The following is a 26,893-nucleotide window of genomic DNA, read 5'->3' as shown; positions in this document are numbered from 1 at the left end:
TCCCTCCACTTCTGACACATATATCCTCTTTGTTATTCTTTCCTCACTCATTCTCTCCATGTGTCCAAACCATTACAATACACCCTCTTCTGCTCTCTCAACCACATTCTGCTCTCTACCCTTTCATTACTTACTAAATCAAACCACTTCATACCACATACTGTCCTCAAACATCTCATTTCCAATACATCCACCCTCCTCCACACAACCCTATATATGGCCCATGCCTCACAACCATATAACACTGTTGGAACCACTATTCCTTCAAACATACCCATTTTTGCTCTCCGAGATAACGTTCTGGCATTCCACACATTCTTCAATGCTCCCAGAACCTTCTTCCCCTCCCCCACCCTGTGACTCACTTCCGCTTCCATGGTTCCATCCGCTGCTAAATACACTCCCAGATGTCTAAAACACTTCACTTCCTCCAGTTTTTCTCCATTCGAACTTACCTCCCAATTAACTTGTCTCTCAACCCTACTGAACCTAATAACCTTGCTCTTATTCACATATACTCTCAGCTTTCTTCTTCCATGCACTTAACCAAACTCAGTCACAAGCTTCTGCAGTTTCTCACACGAATCAGCCACCAGCACTGTATCATCAGTGAACAACAATTGACTCACTTCCCAAGCCTTCTCATCCACAACAGACTGCATACTTGCCCATCTCTCCAAAACTCTTGCATTTACCTCCCTAACAAGCCCATCCATAAACAAATTAAACAACCATGGAAACATCACGCACCCCTGCTGCAAACCAACATTCACTGAGAACCAATCACTTTACTCTCTTCCTACTTGTACACATGCCTTACATCCTTGATAAAAACTTTTCACTGCTTCTAGGAACTCACCTTCCACACCATATACTCTTAATACCTTCCATAAAGCATCTCTATCAACTCTTATCATATGCCTTCTCTAGATCCATGAATGCTACATACAAATCCATTTGTTTTTCTAAGTATTTCTCACATATATTCTTCAAAGCAAACACCTGATCCACACATCCTCTACCACTTCTGAAACCACACTGCTCTTCCCCAATCTGATGCTCTGTACATGCTTTTACCATCTTAACCAATACCCTCCCATATAATTTTCCAAGAATACTCAACAAACTTATACCTCTGTAATTTGAACACTCACCTTTATCCCCTATGCCTTTGTACAGTTGCACTATACATGCATTTTGCCAATCCTCAAGCACTTCACCATGAACCATACATACATTGAATATCCTTACCAACCAGTCAACAACACAGTCTCCTACTTTTCAATGAATCTCATTGCAATACCATCGAAACCCGCCGCCTTGCCAGCTTTCATCTTCCGCAAAGCTTTCACTACCTCTTCTCTGTTTACCAAACCATTCTCCCTGACCCTCTCACTTTGCAAACCACCTCGACCAAAACACCCTATATCTGCCACTCAATCATCAAACACATTCAACAAACCTTCAAAATACTCACTCCTCATTTCACCATCACTTGTTATTACCTCCCCATTACCCCCCTTCACCGATGTTCCCATTTGTTCTATTGTCTTATGCACTTTATTTACCTCCTTCCAAAACATCTTTTTATTCTCCCTAGAATTTAATGATACTCTCTCACCCCAACTCTCATTTGCCCTCAATTTCACTTCTTGCACCTTTCTCTTGACCTCCTGCCTCTTTCTTTTATACATCTCCCAGTCATTCGTACTACTTCCCTTCAAAAATCGTCCAAACGCCTCTCTCTTCTCTTTCACTAACAATCTTACTTCTTCAATCCACCACTTACTACCCCTTGTAATCTGCCTACCTCCCACCTTTCTCATGCCACAAGCATCTTTTGCGCAAGCCATCACTGCTTCCCTAAATACATCCCATTCCTCCCCCACTCCCCTTACATCATTTGCTCTCATCTTTTTCCATTCTGCACTCAATCTTTCCTAGTACTTCCTCACACAAGTCTCCTTTCCAAGCTCACTTACTCTCACCACTCTCTTCACCCCAACATTCTCTCTTCTTTCCTGAAAACCTCTACAAATCTTCAACTTTGCCTCCACAAGATAATGATCAGACATCCCTCCAGTTGCATCTCTCAGCTCATCTACCTCCAAAAGTTTCTCTTTCATGTGCCTATCAATTAACATGTAATCCAATAACGATCTCTGGCCATCTCTCCTGCTTACAATCTTATACTTATATATATATATATCTCTTTTTAAACCAGGTATTCCCAACCACCAGTCCTTTTTCAGCTCACAAATCTACAAACTATTCACGATTTCTATTTACAACAATGAACACCGCATGTATACCAATTATACCCTCAACTGCCACATTACTCACCTTTGCATTCAAATCACCCATCACTATAACCCGGTCTCGTGCATCAAAGCTGCTAACACTCACACAGCTGCTCCCAAAACACTTGTCTCTTATGATCTTTCTTCTCATGACCAGGCGCATAGGTACCAATAATCACCCATCTCTCTCCATCCACTTTCAGTTTTACTCATATTAATCTAGAGTTCATTTTCTTACACTCTATCACATACTCACACAACTCCTGCTTCAGGAGTGGTGCTACTCCTTCCTTTGCTCTTGTCCTCTCACCAACCCCTGATTTTACTCCCAAGACATTCCCAAACCATTCTTCTCCTTTACCCTTATGCTTAGTTTCACTGAGAGCCAAAACATCCTGGTTCCTTACCTCAAACATACTACCTATCTCTCCTTTTTTCTCATCTTGGTTACATCCACACACATTTAGACACCCCAATCTGAGCCTTCGAGGAGGATAAGCACTCCCTGCATGACTCCTTCTTCTGTTTCCCCTTTTAGAAAGTTAAAATACAAGGAGGGGAGGGTTTCTAACCCCCTGCTCCCGTCCCCTTTAGTCATCTACGACACGTGGGGAATGCGTGGGAAGTATTCTTTCTCCCCTATCCCTATGTATTATTATATCATTATTATTCTTTGTTGCTGTCTTCCGTAATAGCGAGGCAGCGCAAGCAAACAGATGAAAGAATGGCCCAACCCACCCACATACACATATATATACATACACGCCCACACATGCATATATACATACCTATACATTTCAACATATATATATATATATATATATATATATATATATATATATATATATATATATATATATATATATATATATACAGACATATAGATATATACAGATGTACATATTCATACTTGCTGCCTTCATCCATTCCAGTCGCCACCCCACCACACATGAAATGGTACCCCACTCCCCGTGTGCACACGAGGCAGCACTAGGAAAAGACAACAAAGGCCACTTTTGTTCACACTCAGTCTCTAGCTGTCATGTGTAATGCACCAAAGCCACAGCTCCCTTTCCACATCTAGGCCCCACAAAACTTTCCATGGTTTACCCAAGACGCTTCACATGCCCTGGTTCAATCTACTGAAAGCACGTTGACCCCAGTATAACACATCGTTCCAATTCACTCTATTCCTTGCATGCCTTTCCCCCTCCTGTATGTCCAGGCAGTGATCGCTCAAAATCTTTTTCACTCTATCCTTTCACCTCCAATTTGGTCTCCCACTTCTCCTCGTTCCCTCCAACTCTGACACATATATCCTCTTTGTCAATCTTTCCTCACCCATTCTCTCCATGTGACCAAAAAATTTCAATACACCCTCTTCTGCTCTCTCAACCACTCTTTTTATTACCACACATCTCTCTGACCCTATCATCACTTACTCGATCAAGCCACCTCACACCTCATATTGTCCTAAAAGATCTCATTTCCAACACAACCACCCTCCTCCACACAACCCTATCTATAGCCCATGCTCGCAACCATATAACATTGTTGGAACCACCATTCCTTCAAACATGCCCATTTTTGCTCTCCAAGATAACGTTCTCGCCTTGCACACATTCTTCAAGGCTCCCAGAACCTTCGCCCCCTCCCCCACCCTGACTCACTTCCACTTCCATGGATCCATCCACTGCCAAATCCACTTCCAGATATATAAAACACTTATCTTCCTCCTGTTTTTCTTCAGTGAAACTTACCTCCCAATTAACTTGTCCCTCAACCCTACTGAGCCTAATAACCTTGCTCTTCTTCACATCTACTTTCAGCTTTCTTTTTAAACACACTTTACCAAACACAGTCACCAACTTCTTCAATTTCTCACCCGAATCAGCAACCTGCGCTGTATCATCAGTGAACAACAACTGACTCATTTCCCAAGCCCTATCATCCACAACAGACTTCATACTTGCCCTTCTCTCCAAAACTTTTCCAGTCACCTCCCTAACAACCCCATCCATAAACAAATTAAACAACCAGGGAGACATCACGCACCCCTGCCGCAAACCCGACATTCACTAGGAACCAATCACTTTCCTCTCTTCCTACTCATACACATGCCTTACATCCTTGACAAAAGCTTTTCACTGCTTCTAGCAACTTACCTCCCACACCTTATACCCTTAATACCTTTTACAGAGCATCTCTATGAACTCTACCATATGCCTTCTTCAGATCCATAAATGCTACATACAAATCCATTTGTTTTCCTAAGTATTTCTCACATACATTCTTCAAAGCAAACACCTGATCCACACCTCTACCACTTCTGAAACCACACTGCTCTTTCCCAGTCAGATGCTCTGTACATGCTTTCACCCTCTCAATCAATACCCTCCCATATAATTTCCCAGGAATCCTCTACAAACTTATACCTCTGTAATTTGAACACTCACCTTTATCCCGTTTGCCTTTGTACAATGGCACTATGCATGCATTTTGCCAATCCTCAGGTACTTCACCATGAACCATACATACACTGAATATCCTCACCAACCAGTCAAGAACACAGTCACCCACTTTTTAATAAATTCCACTGCAATACCATCCAAACCTGCCGCCTGCCAGCTTTCTCTTCTGCAAAGCTTCCACAACCTCTCCTTTGATCACCAAACCATTCTCCCTGACCCTCTCACTTCGCACACCGACCAGACCAAAATACCCTATATCTGCCACTCTATCATCCACCAGATCTTCATAATACTCACCCCATCTCCTCACTTCACTACTACTTGTTATTACCTCCCCATTACCCCCCTTCACCGATGTTCCCATTTGTTCTCTTGTCTTGCGCACTTTATTCACCTCCTTCCAAAACATCTTTTTAGTCTCCCTAAAATCTAATGATGCTCTCTCACCCCAACTCTCATCTGCCCTCTTTTTCACCTCTTGCACCTTTCTCTTGACCTCCTACCTCTTTCTTTTATACATCTCCCAGTCATTTGCACTATTTTCCAGCAAAAATCGTCCAAATGCCTCTCTCTTCTCTTTCACTAACAATCTTACTTCTTCATCCCACCACTCAGTACCCTTTCTAATCTGCCCATCTCCTATCTTTCTCAAGCCACAGGCATCTTTTGTGCAAGCCATCACTGCTACCCTAAATACATCCCATTTCTCCCCCACTCCTCTACCGTCATTTGCTCACACCTTTTTCCATTCTGCACTTAATCTCTCCTGGTACTTCCTCGCACAACTCTTCTTTCCAAGCTCACTTACTCTCACCACTCTCTTCACCCCAACATTCTCTCTTCTTTTTTGAAAACCTTTACAAATCTGCATTTACGCTTCCACAAGATAATGATCAGAAACCCCTCCAGTTATCCCTCTCAGCACATTAACATCCAAATCAACATATACACATATACATACGCATATATACATATATACACATGTACATATTCGTACTTGCTTTCCTTCATCCATTCCAGCACCACCGCACCCCACAGGAAACATCATTGCTATCCAAGTCTCTAGCTGTCATGTGTAATGCACTGAAACCACATACAGGCATTCCCTATTTATGCAATAAACCAAATTACCTACAGCAACTAACTCAGGGGTTGGGGAAGAAAGAATACTTCTCATGTATTACCCGCGTGACCTGGGGAACAGAAGTCAAACGGGGAGTGCTCATACTACTTAAAGGCTCGATGTGCTGTCAGAAGACTACAATTTTGGGGGTAAACAATGAAAAGGGCTATGGGACCTGGATGTGGATAGGGAGTTGTGGTATCGGTTGCATTGCACATGACAGGTAGGGACTGAGTGTGAACAAATGGGGCCTTGTCTTTTCCTCGCTGAAGTAGGTGGTATTGATGCTGTTTCCTTTGGGGCGGGTTAGAGCCAGGAATGGATGAAATCAAGTATGAATATATAAACATATATATATATATATATATATATATATATATATATATATATATATATATATATGTTATGTATATATGTATGTATACGAGCGTGTATGGGCGTTTATGTACATACATGTGCGAGTCGATGGTCCATTCTTCGTATGTTTCCTGGCGCTACCTCGCTGACGCGGGAAATGGGCAACGTACTAAAAAAAAACATTTTAGGTGCTTATGTCAACCACAAATGTAGTTGATAAACTTACCCTGGGGTGATAGTGAACAATGAAATTCCATAGTTTACATAAAAGCCTGGAAATGGCAAAACCTGATTGCAAATACATGTATCTTTCAAACAGTATAATCTTTAACAACCGGTATACTTACCTTGGGGTGATACTTACTTCGGGGTGATTGGGACACCAGAGAGAAACTCATAGACATCATTTCTGCTGCTTTTAACAATTTCTTGGCGTGTGAGTTTCTGGTATTTCCTTAGAAGAACAAGGCCAGCCACCACATCAGAGGGCACAACATCTAAGTCGCGGAAAAATTCACTGAGGAGCCGTGCAATATCACTGAAGGAATTCTGTTGAGAAGGGTAACATTAGACCGACCAAAGTAGATCAATAGGCAAAAAAAAAAAAAAACGAAAAAAAACTAACCCGGGGAAATCTTTTTTGCTAAGCCACCTCAGTTTACCATTATCCTAAGCTTCGGCTTAAACTCTAAGTAGCAGTCATTCTATAGTTAACTTTCGGCCAAGACCATTTCTAGCAATCATTCTATAATCATTTTCTCGTGAAACCTTACTTACACATTTGGGCACACTGAATCAAATTCACGGACATGATAAAAAATTGTACTAGTTATATCGTTTTCAAAAGGTTGATAGTTGGTGTCCGAAGAAGGGACCTGTCTCAAAGAATTTCAAGGGTTAATTAATATGTACACACCTACACACCACAAATTGCATTTCCTACTAACATATGTGTTAGTGTTGTGCTGCATTATGTCACCACCACTATGGATCTAACACGGTGGCGTCAAGAGGTGTTGGACGACAGCCTGTTGGAGGAACTAGTTACCCCCCAGCACAGATCATGCAGGCCAAGATGGATGATTTTGATTATCATTATGCTGAGTTGGCCAATGAGCTTGAAGAACTTTCCTCTTAAATCTAAGAGGAGAAGAAGCATGAACAAAAATATCAGAAATGGGAATATCAGAGGGAAAACTGGCATAAGAAGTTAAAGACTGAGCAAAACAGGTTGCTTGTGAGCAAGTTTGTCCACTAGATCTATCTATATCGCTTTCTTGCACTTTTCGTTGTCCTACTCCATGTCTTTTCTTATTTACCTTATCATCTGGGTGGTATGCTTGAAGGACACTGGTTTCTTAAAGTAACACACTTTACGTGGGTCTTGATTACCTGTCTGGTATTTCCCAGCGTCATTACTCTCGCTTGGGAAACCCTCAAATAGCAGTCTTCCTTCACATCTTTTTTTGTAGAATCCCGTGTGGCTTATATTTCCTTAGATGTATTAGATCAGTCTACCTTAGGATTCACGACATAGGGTTATCAAGGTTAAGATCATTCGATCTGTTCTGGATGACGGAAGGTTGTTTGTGTAGTTCGTGAAGCGCTGCTTGACTTAATAACCCGGGGTCCCGCGCCCAAATGTCGAGAACAGTGGTTAATAGTTTGATAGTTAAATACTAATATCCTGTTTTCATCCTCTTATTTTCTATTAGTATGTTTCACTAAGCCCTACAAAACAAGTCTTTCAAAATAGTGACCTATTCAAATTACTATTTCCATTGCAGGGTGATGATATGACGTGCCACCATCGTTAGTGTGAACGTTTGGGCCCTGATTTAAATTTCCTGCTGATGTGCGACTTCATATTATCCACTGATATAAAGAACCTAACAGTACAGCTTGAAAAAAAAAATACCAAGCATCAAAATGGAACTATACCTCTTTTATAGGTCTGGTATCTTCGTTTTCATCAATGGAATGGGATTATGCGCTACGATTCTAAAACTCGATGCTAATCATCTCCTTAGTGGTAGGTTGCATGAGGGATCGGAGAAATATTGAGTGGAATAATACTTCAATAGTATTGTAAAACGTTGAAATCAAAGACAAAAGACTTGCGAAAAAAATCTCAATACCATTATGTATTCTTGAGGAAAAAAAACAAAAACCTATACAGATGATCTTATCACCGCCATGTATTTTTGACTGGTCGGGAAAATAAAGAGTGGGTTCATGTGTCTGTAGAGATGGAAGTAGGAAATCATGTACGCAACACATCTCAGCAACACTAATTTAACCCCTAAATGTATGTAGAAGGCTGAACTCACCCACCTTATTCATGCACCGGAATGCATGAATAATAAGATAAACTAGACATTAATGCACTCTACAGGCATGCTTTTTTATTCTTTTACAGTTTCAGTCGCCTTGTATATTGACATAAGAACTGAAGACATCCATAGAATCCAAATAAGAGCCAGGTCCCTGAGGTACGTGCATGGTGGTGTCTACAGTAAAGACACGCACATTACAGGGTGGAAAATTTGCTGTTATTTGAACAGTTATGTGGCTGAGTAGTTTAACAACAATGTATACGTGCACAGAGAGTCATAGATTGTTTTGATGATATGTGGAATTCCTGGCAGAGGATAAGTGTGAATTTTTGACAGGAATCAGAGTGTTGGCGACTCGGCGTCGTGCTAGGGAAGGTGGCTGTCAGTGAACGTACAATACCCACAGAGCTGTACAGCGTCAGGTTCTAGGCTGCCATTTTGTGTCATATACACCGGCAATGAGGCCAAGGCAATTTTTAGGGAGAAGAGATGTGCCAGGTAAGATCTACCCAATGCTGTGGAGTGGCATAGAAAATTCCAAGCTGTAGCTAAACCGCGGATAATACACTAGGGTAGGCAGATTAATATGTCGAGGAGTTAGACTTGGAGCAGGACTTAGTGTGACAAAGTGGTGTTGGTGTAAGAGTTAATGTACAGAGAAGTTTATAGACGAAGGCAATTATGAGAACGAGTAAACTGATTGGTATATTAAGGTATGGCCTCACTGCCCTCAGTGTGTTGTGACTTACGAAAGTTACCAAACATTGTGTTAATGGCAAACAAACACCATGGATGTGAACAATTTCTGAACTTTGGAAATCTTTTATTTAATGCTATGAAAGTTTTTTTTTTTTTACGAAATCGACCTGTTTATTGTTTTATACATGACAAAGATTATTGTTGTAATATTTCATTTGTATATAACTAAGCAGATTTTTGGTGTGTTTCAATGACCTATGCAGGAAATTCACTTGTGTTTTAGATTCTAAGTGAGGTGAAGCGAGCCCTGTGCACTCTGCTGCTACTGGTACTGTTCAAGGTGAGGGCAGATTCGCCACAGTACATATATATGGTAATGACTGCTATAAATTTCCGCCACTTCACTGTGCTCAAGTGTGCAAAACAACGAAATTACATTAATGTTTAATTATATAGACATGCCTATAAAAACTGCGATCTTAATCTAACCTCAAGATAGTTTAACCCTTTAAATACAGTATGCCACTATGGTAGCCCTTATTTGAATTTCCAATTATGTTATGATTCCACATCTCATCCATATATGTCACCAGTAACCAAACACCACAGTTGTAAAAATAATGCACACGTTACCCGTAAACCATCAATGAAAGTGTAACTATGTTACCACTGCAGAAAACGAGAATTATGCAAAAACAATTTAACTAAAATTACAGTAAAAAATTTCTTTTGTATTATTGTTTATCCTACAGATGAGAAACTTTTGTTTTGTTTTATTGTGTAAGCAACGTCCTGTCTGTGTAACTTATAAGTAAATACTTAAATAATGCGGAGAAGTATAAGAAAAAACTGAAAATGATAAGGATGGGATGTATGAAATGACGCCTTGTAGAAAAACCAGAGGCGTGTAATATGTTTAGCAGTACACAGCAGGAAATCACGCGCACATAAAAGACATAATGAGCATATACTACTATTTGCATACATGATCTATGCCGTGAATTCAATCCCAAATTATAGGAAAGTATACCAATTTTTATGGGTGTTTTCCTCAGCTATATATGATACATAGATAGTCTGTATGGGGAAAACTTTTATTTTGTATTTCTTTGAGACGATGACACTGTGAATATACAAGACAACAATGAATATGCAATGAAAGGGTTAAAGCGGAGGTGTACGGTACTCATACATACATAATGCAAGTGATCCATGCCTAAACTTAAGCTAAGGATTATTCCAGCTATAAGTTATGTCATCTCATAAAAAGGAAATAAAGATGGAGAATCTGGACTTTGTTTATATTCTTACTGCTGTTTGATGCCAATCAGATGTACGATACAGACAGCTGATGAACGATAAGTACTCTTTAAAACTTATTTCCATCTTGGTTCATTAAACTGAAACTGTGTAATATCAATTCCATGAACCTGTACACTACATCCAAATATACAGTGTTACCTCCTGCCTGATAATTCATACAGACGACAAAATACGACAATAACAAAATAAACATGTGTAATAAAAATTCAAACTATCTTAAACAAAATATTACATACATATTGTACAATATCATGGTAAAACAGGGCCAGGTAGGTTTGGAGGAACTGTCAGTAGAAGGGTGAAGTGAGAGTGAAGGTATAGGCCTACTTTGTGTAAATGGAGGCAGAGACTTACTGAGTGTGAATGGGCTCAAAGACTTGCTAAGTGTGAGTGGGGTCAGAGACTTACTAGGTGTGAGTGGGGTCAGAGACTTATATAGAGTGTAAGTGGGTTCAAAGACTTACCGAGTGAGTGGGGTCACTGACTTATTAGGTGTGAGTGGGGTCAGACACTTACTGAGTGTGAGTGGGGTCAGAGACTTACTAGGTGTGAGTGGGGTTAGAGACTTACCCTAGTGTCGTCAGACTTGCCCATACAACAAAACAGAAGCCGACATCGGTGGTCCCAGCTGTCCTGGTAAGCCCGCAACACCTTCCTGATGCCATAAGAAAACAATGTCGTCAGGGATTACGAGACCAAGCAGAACGGGAAGGATGAGGGAAAACCCATTCCAGTGACTGGAGGTATAATATGGGGAAACCTGGAACATCTGTATAGCATCTGGTCATGATTGCAATAAGTGCCATGTCAAGGTGGCTTTAAGGTGAAGAAGGCAGAGGGATTGAGAGAAACAAGCGTTTCCAGGAGTGACAAGCTACTGTTGTTGTTCCAACAATACAGAAAAGCACCTTAATCGTGTGCATCATGACAAGTCCTTTTAAAAGAAATATGATATTATTGTCTGCTACAAAAGCAACAAAGAACTGATATAGCGTCACATAGAAAATATAATTTCCATATAAATTTAAATAATTATCATCATATCTTTCCCCAAAACAAACAAAAAACAAATAAACCACATTATTCATAGATATGCAAAGTACAAAGATTAGTTTTACATCGTACATTTATAGATGTAACCTCTTAGAGGGTTGTACTAGTATACCTTTAGATGTTCTGACCTCACTGGAATCATGCTTACTCCTCTTTGGTGTACCTTCCCCATTTGTGTCCACTGCATCTGTCACCTCTTCCAGTTCAGCTCGTCTACTGTTGACTCCTGGTGTCACAGCATCTTCTCCTTCGTGACATACATCAGTTAATTCATCATAACCAATGGCACGTTGTAGAGAATTTGGACTTTCTGTTGTCAGTTGCTGCCTATTTCTCCTGTAAATCTGACCATCACTATACTTAATCAAGTATGATCTAAGAGCAATCAAATCACTATATCCTTTTTTCAACTCTTTACTTGTGCCGTCACTGATTCTAACTACACTCACCCCTTCCAGTTCAGGCAATAGCTTAGAGCTTGTATCATCAAAAAGTTTCTGCCTCTTGTGTGTTTTGAAAGAGGTGTCTGATCGTCAGGGAGTCCAGTGTCTCTGGTCGTAACAAGGCTTCAGAAGTGGGGAGTGTGGGTCGTGTTCTCTTACTAAACAGTACCTGACTGGGGCTGGCTGTCCCCATAACAGGGGCATTTCTATAATCCATCACACTTAGAGAAGGACCCTTGCACCTCTCTGACTGCCTTCTTCATCAGCTTCTTCACTGGTTGTACACCTTTTTCTGCTAGGCCATTACTTTTTGGATAATACTGGGCTGAAGTTGTGTGGTCTACTCCATATGACCTACACATTTCACAATAGTACTGGAATCAGTATTTTCAAACAAGCCCAACTCGAAATTTCCTGTAATATTCAACCAGCAACAGCCACCTCTTCCCTTTCAAAACATAAAATGATCTCATGTATCCTTCGCATCATCTCATCATTTCCACTGACGTGACCATAAGACAAACTCTCCAGAGAACCACAGTATACCCTACCCTGCTCAGACACACAGGCATACCCCCCTCAGAATGAGGTGAACAAGAGTTAGATAAACCGCTTGTTCAAACTATGAGCATCGGTGAATGCAAACATTATTTCAGCTGATAACGGTGGAGGGCAAACCAGAGAGAACACCGGGAGTCGTACACTTTTGGCTGCCACTTTTGGATCCACAGGCAATCATTATTATTAATACTTCCATCGTAAAAACGATCCAATTCTCTACGGGAGGTGCGATAACCATCACTGCCTTGCAATCATTCTTTTATGGAGAGAGAGAGAGAGAGAGAGAGAGAGAGAGAGAGAGAGAGAGAGAGAGGGAGAGAGGGAGAGAGAGAGAGAGAGAGAGAGAGAGAGAGAGAGAGAGAGAGAGAGAGAGAGAGAGAGAGAGAGAGAGAGAGAGAGAGAGGCTCGATGTTAACTTTTACCACAGGAAAATCTGACCATAGTACAGTTGTAATTAGATGGTGTACCAATCATATGTATCTCATACAAGTTTAGACACACAATCCACGTTTCTCCCAAAGAGAAGACTGGCAAAAATATATCTAAGGACACGGAAAAGTTAACAATATGGCACAGACACACAAGTAAACTTACGAAAACACATCCTATGTCTCTTGTACAAATACTCCAGGTATCTAAACAAAGACACTTCTGGTGTGGCAATGTAAATTGCACTGGACCGCCTGGGCCTTGGTGCTGCCGGAGCACTGAAACTATCAGGCACCTCACGACATTCGTTAAGCCTGAGCCAAGGTGTTGTAGCAGTCACACTACGGTCAACGTGATGACACCAGCCTAGCCAGTCACTCCTTAAACTCACCTTTGTCGCCAGTTTCTGTTCCTGTTGCCTGAGCGGCGGTACTGGAACTTGGAATGTGAATCCCGCATGGAGCGCTGGTACCTCTTCATCTTGACCCAGCTTCTGCCGGCCGCGTCAAACGTACACCAAACTGTGATTACCACTGATACCATCACGCACCAGTTACATACCACAATGCCTGCCGGGGTACCAGCGTCTTAGTGGTCGTGTCTGGGGGATCTGGGTGTCCGACTACAGGGAGGAGGTACATTTAGGGGAGGGATGGAGGGAGACATAGTTCAAGATCGCAGGTAAAATGGGGACCTGAGAGTTGGTGGGGACTCATATTTCTCACACATATTCTTTAAAGCAAATACCTGATCTACACATCCTCTACCACTTCTGAAACCACACTGCTCCTCCCCAGTCTGATGCTCTGTACATGCCTTCATCCTCTTGATCAAAACCCTCCCATACAACTTACAAAGTATACTCAACAAAGTTATACCTTTGTAGTTTGAACACTCACCTTTACCCCCCTTTCCTTTCTTTATACAGTGGCACAATACAAGCATTCCGCCAATCCTCAGGCACCTCGCCATGATCCATACATACACTGAAAATCCTTACCAATTAATCAACAACACAGTCACATCCTTTCATAATAAAGTCAACTGCAGTACCATCCACTTTAACCGCCTTGCCACATTTTATCTTATGTAAGGCTTTCACCACCTCTTCTCTTTCCAAACCACTCTCCATGACTCACTTCGCATAGCACCCCGACCCAAACACTCTACATCTGTCACCTTTTCATCAAACACAGTCAACAGTCCTTCAAAATACTCACTCCATCTCCTCCTCATTTCATCTTTACATTTTTCCACTTACCATCTTACCCTCTTGACCGATGTTCCCTTTTGTTCTCTTGTTTTTCGGACATTATCAAACTTCTTCCAAAACATCTTATTCTCCCCAGAGTTTACTGGTACTCGCTCACCCCCTCTCATTCGCCTCTTTTTTTCTACCCCTGCACCTTCCTCTTGACCTCTCACCTCCTTCTCTTATACAACATCCAATCTCTTTCACTTGCAACTTTACTTCTTCATCCCTCCATTCACTTCCCTTTCTAATCAGCCCATCTCCCACCTTTCGCATGCCACATGCATCTCTCGCACTGCTTCCCTAAATACCTCCCATTCCTCATCCACTCCTCTTGCTTCATTTACTCTCACCTTTTGCCATTCTACACTCGATCTCCGATGGTATTTCTTCACACAAGTCCCTTTTCCAAGCTCACTTACTCTCACCATTTTTTTCTCGCCAACACTGTTTCATCTTTTCCGAATACCTAGACAAATCTTCACCCTCGCCTCTACAAGATAGCAGTAAGACATTCAACCAGCTGTCCCTCTCAGCATATTTAAACCCAAAAGTTTTTCTTTCACCCACCTATCGATTATTATATAATCCAGTAATGCCCAATGAACATCCTTCCAACTCACATACGTATACTTATGTATGTCGCAGTTTTTAAACTAGGCATTCTCAGTCACCTGTCCTTTTTCAGCACACAACTCCACAAGCTGTTCATCATTTCCATTAATAATATAGAATACCTCCATGTCCCCAGTGTCATATCCTCAACTGCCACATTACTTACCTTCACATTCAATTCACCGATCACTAATACCCGGTTTCTTACATCAAAACTGCTACCACATTCACTTAGCTGCTTCTAAAACACTTGCCTCTCACGATCATTCTTCTCATGGCTAGGTACATAGGCACTAATAATCACCCATCTCTCGCCATCCACTTTCATTTTTACCCACATCAGACTTGAACTTACTTCCTTACACTCTTTCACAAACTTCCACAACTCCTGCTTCAGTAGTAGTGCTACTCCTCCCTGAGTTCTTGTCCTCTCACCAACCCCTGACTTTGCTCCCAAGACTTTCCCTAACCATTTTTCCTCTTTACCTCTGAGCTTTGTTTCACTCAGAGCTAGAACATCCAGGTTCCTTTTTTCAAACATAAGACCTATTTCTCCTCTCTACTCATCTTGGTTACATCCATACACATTTAGACATCCCATCCTGAGCCTTCGAGGGGATAAGCACTCCCCGCTTGGCTCATTTTTCTGTTCCCTCTTTTAGAATTTGAAACACAAGAAGGGGGGGGGAGGTGTTCAGCCCCACACCGTCTTCCCCTTTAGTCACCTTCTACGACACACAGGGAATACGGAGGAAGAATTCTTTCTCCCCTATGAAGCGAACAGGTAAAGTACACAGTAAAGTATTGTAATGGTCCTTAGAGTGATCTTAATAACATACAAACACTCTTAATGTATCCACATCACAATATAAATTTGTGAGAAAATTATGAATATGTGATAAATGAAATTCAATTTTACATATGAATACACGAGAGAAAATGTAAAGTTTATATTTGTAAGATGAGAGAAGGAAGAAAAGATCTGCTTTACATACCTAGTATGGCATCCTTGGCTGCCTGTGACGTGCATGTCTGGTAGTGTCGACTGAGCCACACTACACCCATCACGACCCACACCAGCTCTGCTATCAGCACACCTGTGGGGGTACCAGAGCCTCACTACCACATCACCGTACCAGAGAGAGGGGGGAAGAGTACAACAACACTCACCCTACAACCACATACAGCAGATCCCACACAGTCATCAGCTGCCTGGATCTGTGGCGACGGTAAGATCCCCTGAGCACGACGCACGACCCTTGGGTATGTCATTACGACCCTTGGGTATGATGGCTGAGTTATCGTACCCAGTAGTCGTACCGTCATGCTCAAAGGTAGGAACTTTGGGTTCAAAGATCATATCGTCGTGTTCATGGATCATGTCGTTGTGATCAAGAATCGTAACGTTATGTTCAAGGATTGTACCGTCGTGTTCAAGAATCGTAACGTTATGTTCAAGGATTGTAACATCATGTTCAAGGATTGTAACGTCGTGTTCAAGAATCGTACCGTCGTATTCAAGGATCGTACCGTCATGTTCAAGGATTGCAATGTCGTGTTCAAGGATCGTACCGTCATCTTCAAGGATTGTAATGTCGTGTTCAAGGATTGTAGCCATGTTCAAGGATTGTTACGTCGTGTTCAAGGATCGTACCATCATGTTCAAGGATTGTAACGTGTTGCTGAGGGATCGTAGCGTCGTGTTCATTTAATTTCTTTATCCTTTATTTTCAAGCTTCGATGATACTGTTTCCTAAATGAACCCCCACCGCCTCGACTGACATACATACAGGGTTGGTCCACTGGTCCAGGTATTGTCTCCCTGCCATAGAGCGTCTCATACACCACTAACAAGAGCTACATGGTTGGTCCACTGGTCCAGGTACTGTCTCCTCGCTAGGGAGCGCCCTACAGCAATAAGCGACTTATGCAATAGCGAAATCGAGCGATCAACAGTCGCAACAACGACCTCCACAAGCAACTTCACTACAAAGTGCGACGCAAAGTGCGAGCCGCGAAGGAGGCCTGTTACCCAAGAAATGGTCAGCATTTAAAGCAGAGCGACATCAGTGTGTGAGCGACATCAGTCACTGGTATGACGGAATCAAAGACCTAACTGGCTGTGACGAGTGAAGGCTCTCCCACCTTCCTTTATGTAGACTAACTGAGCAATGAAGAGGCCGCACACTAAATTCACATCCACTATGCTAATATTTATCAACGGTTTTCGACATCAGCTCCCTCCCAGCATGCCTGCCATCCCCATCTTCCCCCAGAACAGGGGACGTATATCTAGTGGATAAGGGCCTTAAAACCAAGAGGTCAACCACTCTCACAGATCTTACAATGAACCTGTACAAAAGAATTCTCCCACGAGTTAGTTACACCACTGACCGCCATACCTAATGCTTTCTTCAAACAGTCTCAGTGCCGTACACATGTCTCTCCACTACCCAGTCTACCAACCCAAGGTCACTTAATGACTTCCGCCGTGTTGCAATCACTCCAGTCCTCAGGATAAGTTGAGAAAGTTTTGTGCTTGACTTGGTCTATGTTGACACCGGTGATTCAGTAAACCCTTCACAGCCTGGAAACGAGAAGTCTTCCTCCACCAAGCACGACCTTTGTCAGCCTCCTAGACGTCATCTATCGCAACTTGGAGAGCGCAAGACCTCGGTGGCACTCGCCTACCGAGAATTTACAAAGGCACGACTTGATAAACCATAACATCATCATAAAGAAAGCCGTCGGCCTGGAATTTCAGAGGTATGTCTTCTCGTGGCTGGCGGACTTCCTGACCGGGAGACACCAAACCGTCTACATTAGAGAAGCTATGTCGTCATATCACTAGCACTAACATGCTAACATGCGGTGAACCACAGAGCACCAATAAGGGGTCGCTCTGCTTCCTCATATCTTATCAATGAACGCTCCAAGGGACTCAAACCACCACTGCAAGTACGTAGACGACTCTATAGTTTGGACTTACTACTAAGATTAACTCCCCTGACTTCAGTGCCCTTCAGGACATCATGAACAACCTTCAGGAGAGGATCACGGCCAACGACATCACCATCAACGACACGAAGACCGTGATGGGTCATATCAACCTGGGTTGGCAGATAACACTCTGCCCTCGACGACACACTACCCTGACCATCTTCCAGGCAGTCAGGGATTTCACATATCAACGTTATCATCAAATCTCCTCATACCGTCTGTACCTTCTCCCCTGACTGAAGTCACTAAGCGCTCTACCAGATGAGTCAAAAATGTGTATACCATCACCATGCTTCCCTAAGCTCGTCTAAGGCTTCCCCCAGCCTGGCCCTCCTCACTAACGGCAACTACACAAAGGAACCAGTCAGAAAGAGTGCAGAAAAGGACATGCTTGAATCATCCTGGGACCATCTTACACCACCTACCAAAATGCCCTCATCTCGCTGAACCTGTCCACCCTCTCCGTCCAACACCGTCAGCTCACATGGCAGTCTGGTGATAAACTGCAGGCACATCCCGGTCACAGAGACCTCCTCCCCCCCTCGACGCCCCCTCCACAACAGACCAGCGTTCGTCACCGCGAGTAACTTTTTCCAATCAGAGTTCATCAAGATATAAGAACAATCCTACACCTTCCATTGTGAACGTCTTAAATAATCCATGAACAATTGCACAACTATGCAAGTGAACAGCTCTGTCTTCGGTTAGTTAGGCTATGTGGTATGTCAACTTCTGTATTACTGTGACTGTTCATCACTTAATATTCAACGAAGAGCATAATATATAAACCATAATATTCATTCTGTGAACATCCCTGTATGCCTACCATCTTCATAATATAAATGTACCTCATCCACGTACTTATCCAAAGCATGGAATTATCCAGCCTAACTGAATCTTTCATAAGCTCTTTCATGATTAGTTAACCATAACCTCCCAGTCCTGTATCATCTGTAACACCTCAATTGTGCAATTCATGCCGTATGGCTGCCTTAATCCAATAAACCATTATCAGTTAATCTATTTATTCATTAACAAGGGTCACAAGGTTGGTCCAACGGTCCAGGTACTATGCCATTGCCACTAACAAGGGCCACAAGGTTGGTCCATCGGTACAAGAAATGTCCCCCTGCCACACAGCGTCCCACATACCACTAACAGGGGCCACAGGGTTGGTCCACCGGTCCAGAAACTATCCCTCACCACAGGATTGGTCGATCGGTCCAGCTAATGTGGACCAGCGTTGAGATACATCTGTGTAGTAAATGTATTCTACCCTCTAGAGATGTATTCAATAATAAGTAATGTATAATGATCCTTGTTATGTGTCTACTCTGTAATATGAAGACGATGCAAGACGTATTTTCGTTTTCAAATGTACAACGTAATCTGTAAATAGATGTTTGGCTATACTGTAAACAAGGTGATTGAAGCTAAATTGACAACAGATCTACAGAGGCTTTGTTGTCAGGTAGCAGTGTCCTGCCCCACAAGACTGTGTTGTCAGGTGGCAGTGTCCTGCCCCACAAGACTGTGTTGTCAGGTAGCTGTGTCCTGCCCCACAAGACTGTGTTGTCAGGTAGCAGTGTCCTGCCCCACAAGACTGTGTTGTCAGGTAGCTGTGTCCTGCCCCACAAGACTGTGTTGTCAGGTGGCAGTGTCCTGCCCCACAAGACTGTGTTGTCAGGTAGCAGTGTCCTGCCCCACAAGACTGTGTTGTCAGGTGGCAGTGTCCTGCCCCACAAGACTGTGTTGTCAGGTAGCAGTGTCCTGCCCCACAAGACTGTGTTGTCAGGTGGCAGTGTCCTGCCCCACAAGACTGTGTTGTCAGGTGGCAGTGTCCTGCCCCACAAGACTGTGTTGTCAGGTAGCAGTGTCCTGCCCCACAAGACTGTGTTGTCAGGTAGCAATGTCCTGCCCCACAAGACTGTGTTGTCAGGTGGCAGTGTCCTGCCCCACAAGACTGTGTTGTCAGGTAGCAGTGTCCTGCCCCACAAGACTGTGTTGTCAGGTAGCAGTGTCCTGCCCCACAAGACTGTGTTGTCAGGTGGCAGTGTCCTGCCCCACAAGACTGTGTTGTCAGGTAGCTGTGTCCTGCCCCACAAGACTGTGTTGTCAGGTAGCAGTGTCCTGCCCCACAAGACTGTGTTGTCAGGTAGCTGTGTCCTGCCCCACAAGACTGTGTTGTCAGGTGGCAGTGTCCTGCCCCACAAGACTGTGTTGTCAGGTGGCAGTGTCCTGCCCCACAAGACTGTGTTGTCAGGTGGCAGTGTCCTGCCCCACAAGACTGTGTTGTCAGGTGGCAGTGTCCTGCCCCACAAGACTGTGTTGTCAGGTAGCAGTGTCCTGCCCCACAAGACTGTGTTGTCAGGTAGCAGTGTCCTGCCCCACAAGACTATGTTGTCAGGTAGCAGTGTCCTGCCCCACAAGACTGTGTTGTCAGGTAGCAGTGTCCTGCCCCACAAGACTATGTTGTCAGGTAGCAGTGTCCTGCCCCACAAGACTGTGTTGTCAGGTAGCAGTGTCCTGCCCCACAAGACTATGTTGTCAGGTAGCAGTGTCCTGCCCCACAAGACTATGTTGTCAGGTAGCAGTGTCCTGCCCCACAAGACTGTGTTGTCAGGTAGCAGTGTCCTGCCCCACAAGACTATGTTGTCAGGTAGCTGTGTCCTGCCCCACAAGACTGTGTTGTCAGGTGGCAGTGTCCTGCCCCACAAGACTGTGTTGTCAGGTAGCTGTGTCCTGCCTCACAAGACTGTGTTGTCAGGTGGCAGTGTCCTGCCCCACAAGACTGTGTTGTCAGGTAGCAGTGTCCTGCCCCACAAGACTGTGTTGTCAGGTAGCTGTGTCCTGCCCCACAAGACTATGTTGTCAGGTAGCTGTGTCCTGCCCCACAAGACTGTGTTGTCAGGTAGCAGTGTCCTGCCCCACAAGACTGTGTTGTCAGGTAGCTGTGTCCTGCCCCACAAGACTGTGTTGTCAGGTAGCAGTGTCCTGCCCCACAAGACTGTGTTGTCAGGTAGCAGTGTCCTGCCCCACAAGACTATGTTGTCAGGTAGCAGTGTTAAGGCATCCTTCAGCTCTTCGATCTGTAACTTCTGCCTATACTGGGCCCCAGGAGTGGGGACCGGGGTCACAACACGGTACTGGCTGCCCCTTGGATCCGTCTGCATGTCCTGCTGACCCTTTATAAGTTCCACACATCATCTCTTCTCTCAAAAACTGCCGAGGTCGGCACGGCTGGGGCGAGCGGCTGGGGAGATGGGGTCCGTGCATGTTTAAAGAAGTTCCATCAGTTTGACGGACGGCAACTGTTGCTGCGGTAAAATCTATTTTTGACTTGAATTTCATCAGCACTTGGCAGGTGTAGCGTCGGCGGGAACGAGCGGAGCCCTTCACCGAGGCAGGGGATCTGCTCACATTTAATTAAGTTTGCTCCTTCCTGATGGCCTCCGACTCCATGAAAATAAATTTCTATTTCCAACTGATTTTCTTAAAACTACGAGTGTTGCAGACAAGAGCTGGCCCACCTCACTGGTGAAGTGGTTCGCCGGTAATCCGAAAACTTTCCCACCGTCTGACCAGCTGGCTCTGTTTACCTCGCACTATCTCCTTTTGGCAGCCCATCTGCAACAAGACTCGAGAGCTCTTAACCTGTGGCATAAACCAATTTCTCTTTCTTTCTTACTATTCTTAGCTAATATTGCAGAGTGAATGATGGCTGCTTGGTAATCAGCCATATAGGTATTTCCTTCGCCCAACAGATCTTGTTGGTAAGTGTTCGTGTCAGCAATCGTCTTCTGAGATTCGCTTTGGTACTGAATTAGATACAGTCAACATCTGTCTTGATGCCGGGCATATTCTCTTTTTATTCACACCACCACAGCAAGTGGTAGGAGGTAACATATCCATTCCAACAGCTGGTGAAGGGAGGGATGCGTCAGATCCACTCTCACAGCAGGTGGAGGGAGATAGCAAATCCACTCCAAAAGCCAGAAGACGTTATTAAATCCACTGCAACATCAGACGGAGAAAGGTACCTCTAGCAGCAAGTGAAGGGAGGTACCAGACCTACTCCAACACTAGGGAGAGGGAGGTACTACATCCCCCTACTGAACCACCCATCAGCTATGGAAGACACTTTAATGCCAACTAAACCACCCATCAGCTGTTGACGACTTCCTAACACCCACTGAACCAGCCAGTAACTTTGTACGACTCTCTGTACGCCAAGTGAACCACCCACTACAACCCAGGGTACCAGCCAGGAACATGAACCATCCAGGGACTATCAATGAACCAGCCAGTGAACCAACTCCAGTGCCCCCTGCACAACACCAACGGAACCATCCAGCAACAACCAATAAATCAACAACGCGTACCGCATCATCAGTGAAGCCCCAACCTTCGCTCACTGGAGCCCCCACCTGCAGTGAGCCACCCATCAACACCCACTGACAATGGAGAGGAGGTCCTCTCCTCCTCCACTCTCCTGACCGGCCATCAGAGGAAACCTTTAATCTCAAACTTTTCTTTCATGGGTCATAAACAGGGACGCGGGAGGCAGCCTGACCCAAGCACACGTCATCAGACGGTGCCACACGCCTGGCTCCCACGTCAGTAGGACATACAAGTGAGGTAGAATAGGTGTTGAGAGTCTGGTACCTATATATTCACTACCTAGTACCGGACCTCCACCAGATGAGACGGGGACGCTGAGAATGTGCTGCACAACACGTCAGGCTGGAGAGGTAAGGTTGAGGTACACAACACGTCAGGCTGGAGGTAAGGTTAAGGTGCACAACACGTCAGGCTGGAGGTAAGGTTGAGGTGCACAACACGTCAGGCTGGAGGTAAGGTTGAGGTGCACAACACGTCAGGCTGGAGGTAAGGTTGAGGTGCACAACACGCCAGGCTGGAGGTAAGGTTGAGGTGCACAACACGTCAGGCTGGAGGTAAGGTTGAGGTGCACAACACGTCAGGCTGGAGAGGTAAGGTTGAGGTGCACAACACGTCAGGCTGGAGGTAAGGTTGAGGTGCACAACACGTCAGGCTGGAGAGGTAAGGTTGAGGTGCACAACACGTCAGGCTGGAGAGGTAAGGTTGAGGTGCACAACACGTCAGGGAGAGAGTTAAGACAGTGAGGGACAACACGTCAGGGAAGGAGTTAGGGCTGCGATGCACACCGTCTGGTGTAGCGTTATGGGTGTATAACACGTCAAGGGGAAGTCAGGATTGCGATGAACACGTTAGCTGTGAAACGCTTTAGTACACAACACGTCTGGTGTTCACTAAGGGTTGTGGGGCACAACACATTGGGAGGGGGGACATGAGAGGCCACCAGGCAGTACAGGAAACCCATCTCAGCCACCCATTTTTCTTCTCACTCGTCATAAATCACTGAGAATTACCACAAATTTAACCACGGGAAACGAAGAAGTTCTAGGGTACACAAGGGTTGATATTTTGAGAAGTAAACACTGGGGGAATGAAGGCGTTCTGTATTATGTGGAAGGAGGGACCAATCTATACACACCAGTGGTTGGATTCGAACCCTGGGTGGGACACCTGGCCACACGGAGGTCAAAAGACAGAGACAAAGGAAGTCTTGTGTTTTTATTTGTGTCCCAAACTCAAACTGGTGGGAGGTAACAGGGACTTTATTCTACCGTGACTCCTGCTGTCATCAATTAAGGCGCCACTTTTGACGTGGTGGGACCCGAGGTCTGTCATCCACTAGAGTGCCACTGTTGACGTGGTGGGACCCGAGGTCTGTCATCCACTAGACTGCCACTGCTGACGTGGTGGGACCCGAGGTCTGTCATCCACTAGACTGCCACTGCTGACGTGGTGGGACCCGAGGTCTGTCATCCACTAGAGTGCTACTGTTGACGTGGTGGGACCCGAGGTCTGTCATCCACTAGAGTGCCACTGGTGACGTGGTGGGACCCGAGGTCTGTCATCCACTAGAGTGCCACTATTGACGTGGTGGGACCCGAGGTCTGTCATCCACTAGAGTGCCACTGTTGACGTGGTGGGACCCGAGGTCTGTCATGCACTAGAGTGCCACTGTTGACGTGGTGGGACCCGAGGTCTGTCATCCACTAGAGTGCCACTATTGACGTGGTGGGACCCGAGGTCTGTCATCCACTAGAGTGCCACTTTTGACGTGGTGGGACCCGAGGTCTGTCATGCACTAGAGTGCCACTGCTGACGTGGTGGGACCCGAGGTCTGTCATGCACTAGAGTGCCACAAATGACACACTGTATCAGGGCAGCCAGCCAGCAATGGCCGTGTCCAGAGCAGCAGGAAGGGTTTAACGATACATTACATACATTGCCCTCGTCCTGTGCCACAGCCCAGTATCCCTTACCACAACTGTAGTCCTGCCAGTCTAACCCCGTCAACACTAACAGACACCACACACTGCAGGGGAATGCTCATTATTTATGCAAAGTTAATTAACATATTGACGTAATCCCATATTCTCCCCCTGTAGCACAGATGCTCACGAAATAGGGAAAACTGGAATGGTCATGACGGGAAAAAAAGAAGTTTGTACACAACATTTTCATTATTGATGGGAGAGCAGTTAGCCAACTCTGTGGGTGACGATGTGTCTACGTCGGGGGTGGAGGTAGTGTGACAGGGAGTGTAAATGCTGTGGTGTGGCACGGAGCATGATGGGTGGTATAGTGTGGCACGGAGCATGATGGGTGGTATAGTGTGGCACGGAGCATGATGGGTCGTATAGTGTGGCACGGAGCATGATGGGTGGTATAGTGTGGCACGGAGCATGATGGGTGGTATAGTGTGGCACGGAGCATGATGGGTGGTATAGTGTGGCACGGAGCATGATGGGTGGTATAGTGTGGCACGGAGCATGATGGGTGGTATAGTGTGGCACGGAGCATGATGGGTCGTATAGTGTGGCACGGAGCATGATGGGTGGTATAGTGTGGCACGGAGCATGATGGGTGGTATAGTGTGGCACGGAGCATGATGGGTGGTATAGTGTGGCACGGAGCATGATGGGTGGTATAGTGTGGCACGGAGCATGATGGGTCGTATAGTGTGGCACGGAGCATGATGGGTAGTATAGTGTGGCATGGAACATGGGTGGGGCACAGTTGCACAGAACTGGGTGGCGCAAGGAAAGTGGGTGGTACAGTGGTACAGAGTGTGAGTAGCAAAGTGTGATAAAGAGAGTGGAGGTGAGACGTAGTGTATCAAAACGGGGCAGGGAGCGTGGGTGGTGCGGGTTGGGGCAGGGAGCGTGGGTGGTGTGGGTTGGGGCAGGGAGCGTGGGTGGTGCGGGTTGGGGCAGGGAGCGTGGGTGGCGCGGGTTGGGGCAGGGAGCATGGGTGGCGAGGGTTGGGGCAGGGAGCGTGGATGGCGCGGGTTGGGGCAGGGGGCGTGTGACACAGAGTAGCATGACGTGTAGGTTGTACAGAGAATGTGACAAGGGGCGTGGGGTATAGTGTGGGTGGCATGAGATGTGACCAGCACTATGTGTGGGAGGCAGAACACAAGACTTGTCTGACAAGGTGAGTGGGTGGCATGACTGGCACGCTGTGTGGGTGGTGTGACTGGCACGCTGTGTGGGTGGTGTGACTGGCACGCTGTGTGGGTGGCATGACTGGCACGCTGTGTGGGTGGCATGACTGGCACGCTGTGTGGGTGGTGTGACTGGCACGCTGTGTGGGTGGCATGACTGGCACGCTGTGTGGGTGGCATGACTGGCACGCTGTGTGGGTGGTATGACTGGCACGCTGTGTGGGTGGTATGACTGGCACGGTGTGTGGGTGGTGTGACTGGCACGGTGTGTGGGTGGTGTGACTGGCACGCTGTGTGGGTGGTGTGACTGGCACGCTGTGTGGGTGGTGTGACTGGCACGCTGTGTGGGTGGCATGACTGGCACGCTGTGTGGGTGGTGTGACTGGCACGCTGTGTGGGTGGCATGACTGGCACGCTGTGTGGGTGGTTTGACTGGCACGCTGTGTGGGTGGTATGACTGGCACGCTGTGTGGGTGGTGTGACTGGCACGCTGTGTGGGTGGTATGACTGGCACGATGTGTGGGTGGTGTGACTGGCACGCTGTGTGGGTGGTATGACTGGCACGATGTGTGGGTAGTGTGACTGGTATAGTGTATCAGCGGCTACACTGGTAAGTGTGTAGGTTGTATGACTGACATAGTTCATCATGGTTGGCATGAGTGACACGGTGTGTTGGGTGGTATGAGTGGCACGGTGTGTGGGCGGCATGACAGCGGGTGCCCCAGGTATGGCACGGGTCCCGACCTCGGCCCCGTACACCAGCACTGCTCTCCACACATCCCACCTCACCCTGCCGCTCTCCTCCTCCCACACAGCTCCGGAGTAGCCAAGATATCTCTTTGAAAATGAGCGTCAGTCGGGCTGATGGTCTTCCGGCAAGCACACTACAGGAGAGGCCAAGTGTACCTTGAGAGGTCCGTGAGTGGCTAGAGTCAGCCTCAGAGGAGGAGGGTATCTGTCCCAGCCACAACCTGCACCACCAACCTGAACTATGACGGAGGGGTGAACCTGGCCACCTGCTCGGCTCACCACAGGACTGCTGTCACCTGCAGCACCAAGTGTTACATGTACAGCTACTAATGAAAACGTTCCACACACACACACACACACACACACACACACACACACACAGACACACACACACACACATATATATATATATATATTTTTTTTTATTATACTTTGTCGCTGTCTCCGGCGTTTGCGAGGTAGCGCAAGGAAACAGACGAAAGAAATGGCCCAACCCACCCCCATACACATGTATATACATACGTCCACACACGCAAATATACATACCTACACAGCTTTCCATGGTTTACCCCAGACGCTTCACATGCCTTGATTCAATCCACTGACAGCACGTCAACCCCGGT

The 26,893-nt window shown here is 45.5% G+C and overlaps 1 protein-coding gene across 1 annotated transcript in view; it reads right to left on the bottom strand.

Moving 5' to 3' along the window:
- The window catches only part of LOC139752263 (diacylglycerol lipase-alpha-like), a gene marked incomplete at its 5' end in the record, with an annotated part of 607,140 nt that overhangs the window by 154,485 nt on the left and 425,762 nt on the right, over positions 1 to 26,893 (bottom strand). Inside the window, 4 exons of the mRNA XM_071668298.1 lie at positions 6,616 to 6,800; positions 11,180 to 11,264; positions 13,487 to 13,664; positions 15,958 to 16,059. Of these exons, the coding sequence (XP_071524399.1) occupies positions 6,616 to 6,800; positions 11,180 to 11,264; positions 13,487 to 13,664; positions 15,958 to 16,059 (550 nt within the window). The remainder of the gene's footprint in view (positions 1 to 6,615; positions 6,801 to 11,179; positions 11,265 to 13,486; positions 13,665 to 15,957; positions 16,060 to 26,893) is intronic.

This window comes from Panulirus ornatus, chromosome 2 (assembly GCF_036320965.1).
Source record: "Panulirus ornatus isolate Po-2019 chromosome 2, ASM3632096v1, whole genome shotgun sequence".
NCBI classification, from domain to species: Eukaryota; Metazoa; Arthropoda; class Malacostraca; order Decapoda; family Palinuridae; genus Panulirus; species Panulirus ornatus.
This window is presented reverse-complemented; position numbering and strand designations above follow the sequence as displayed.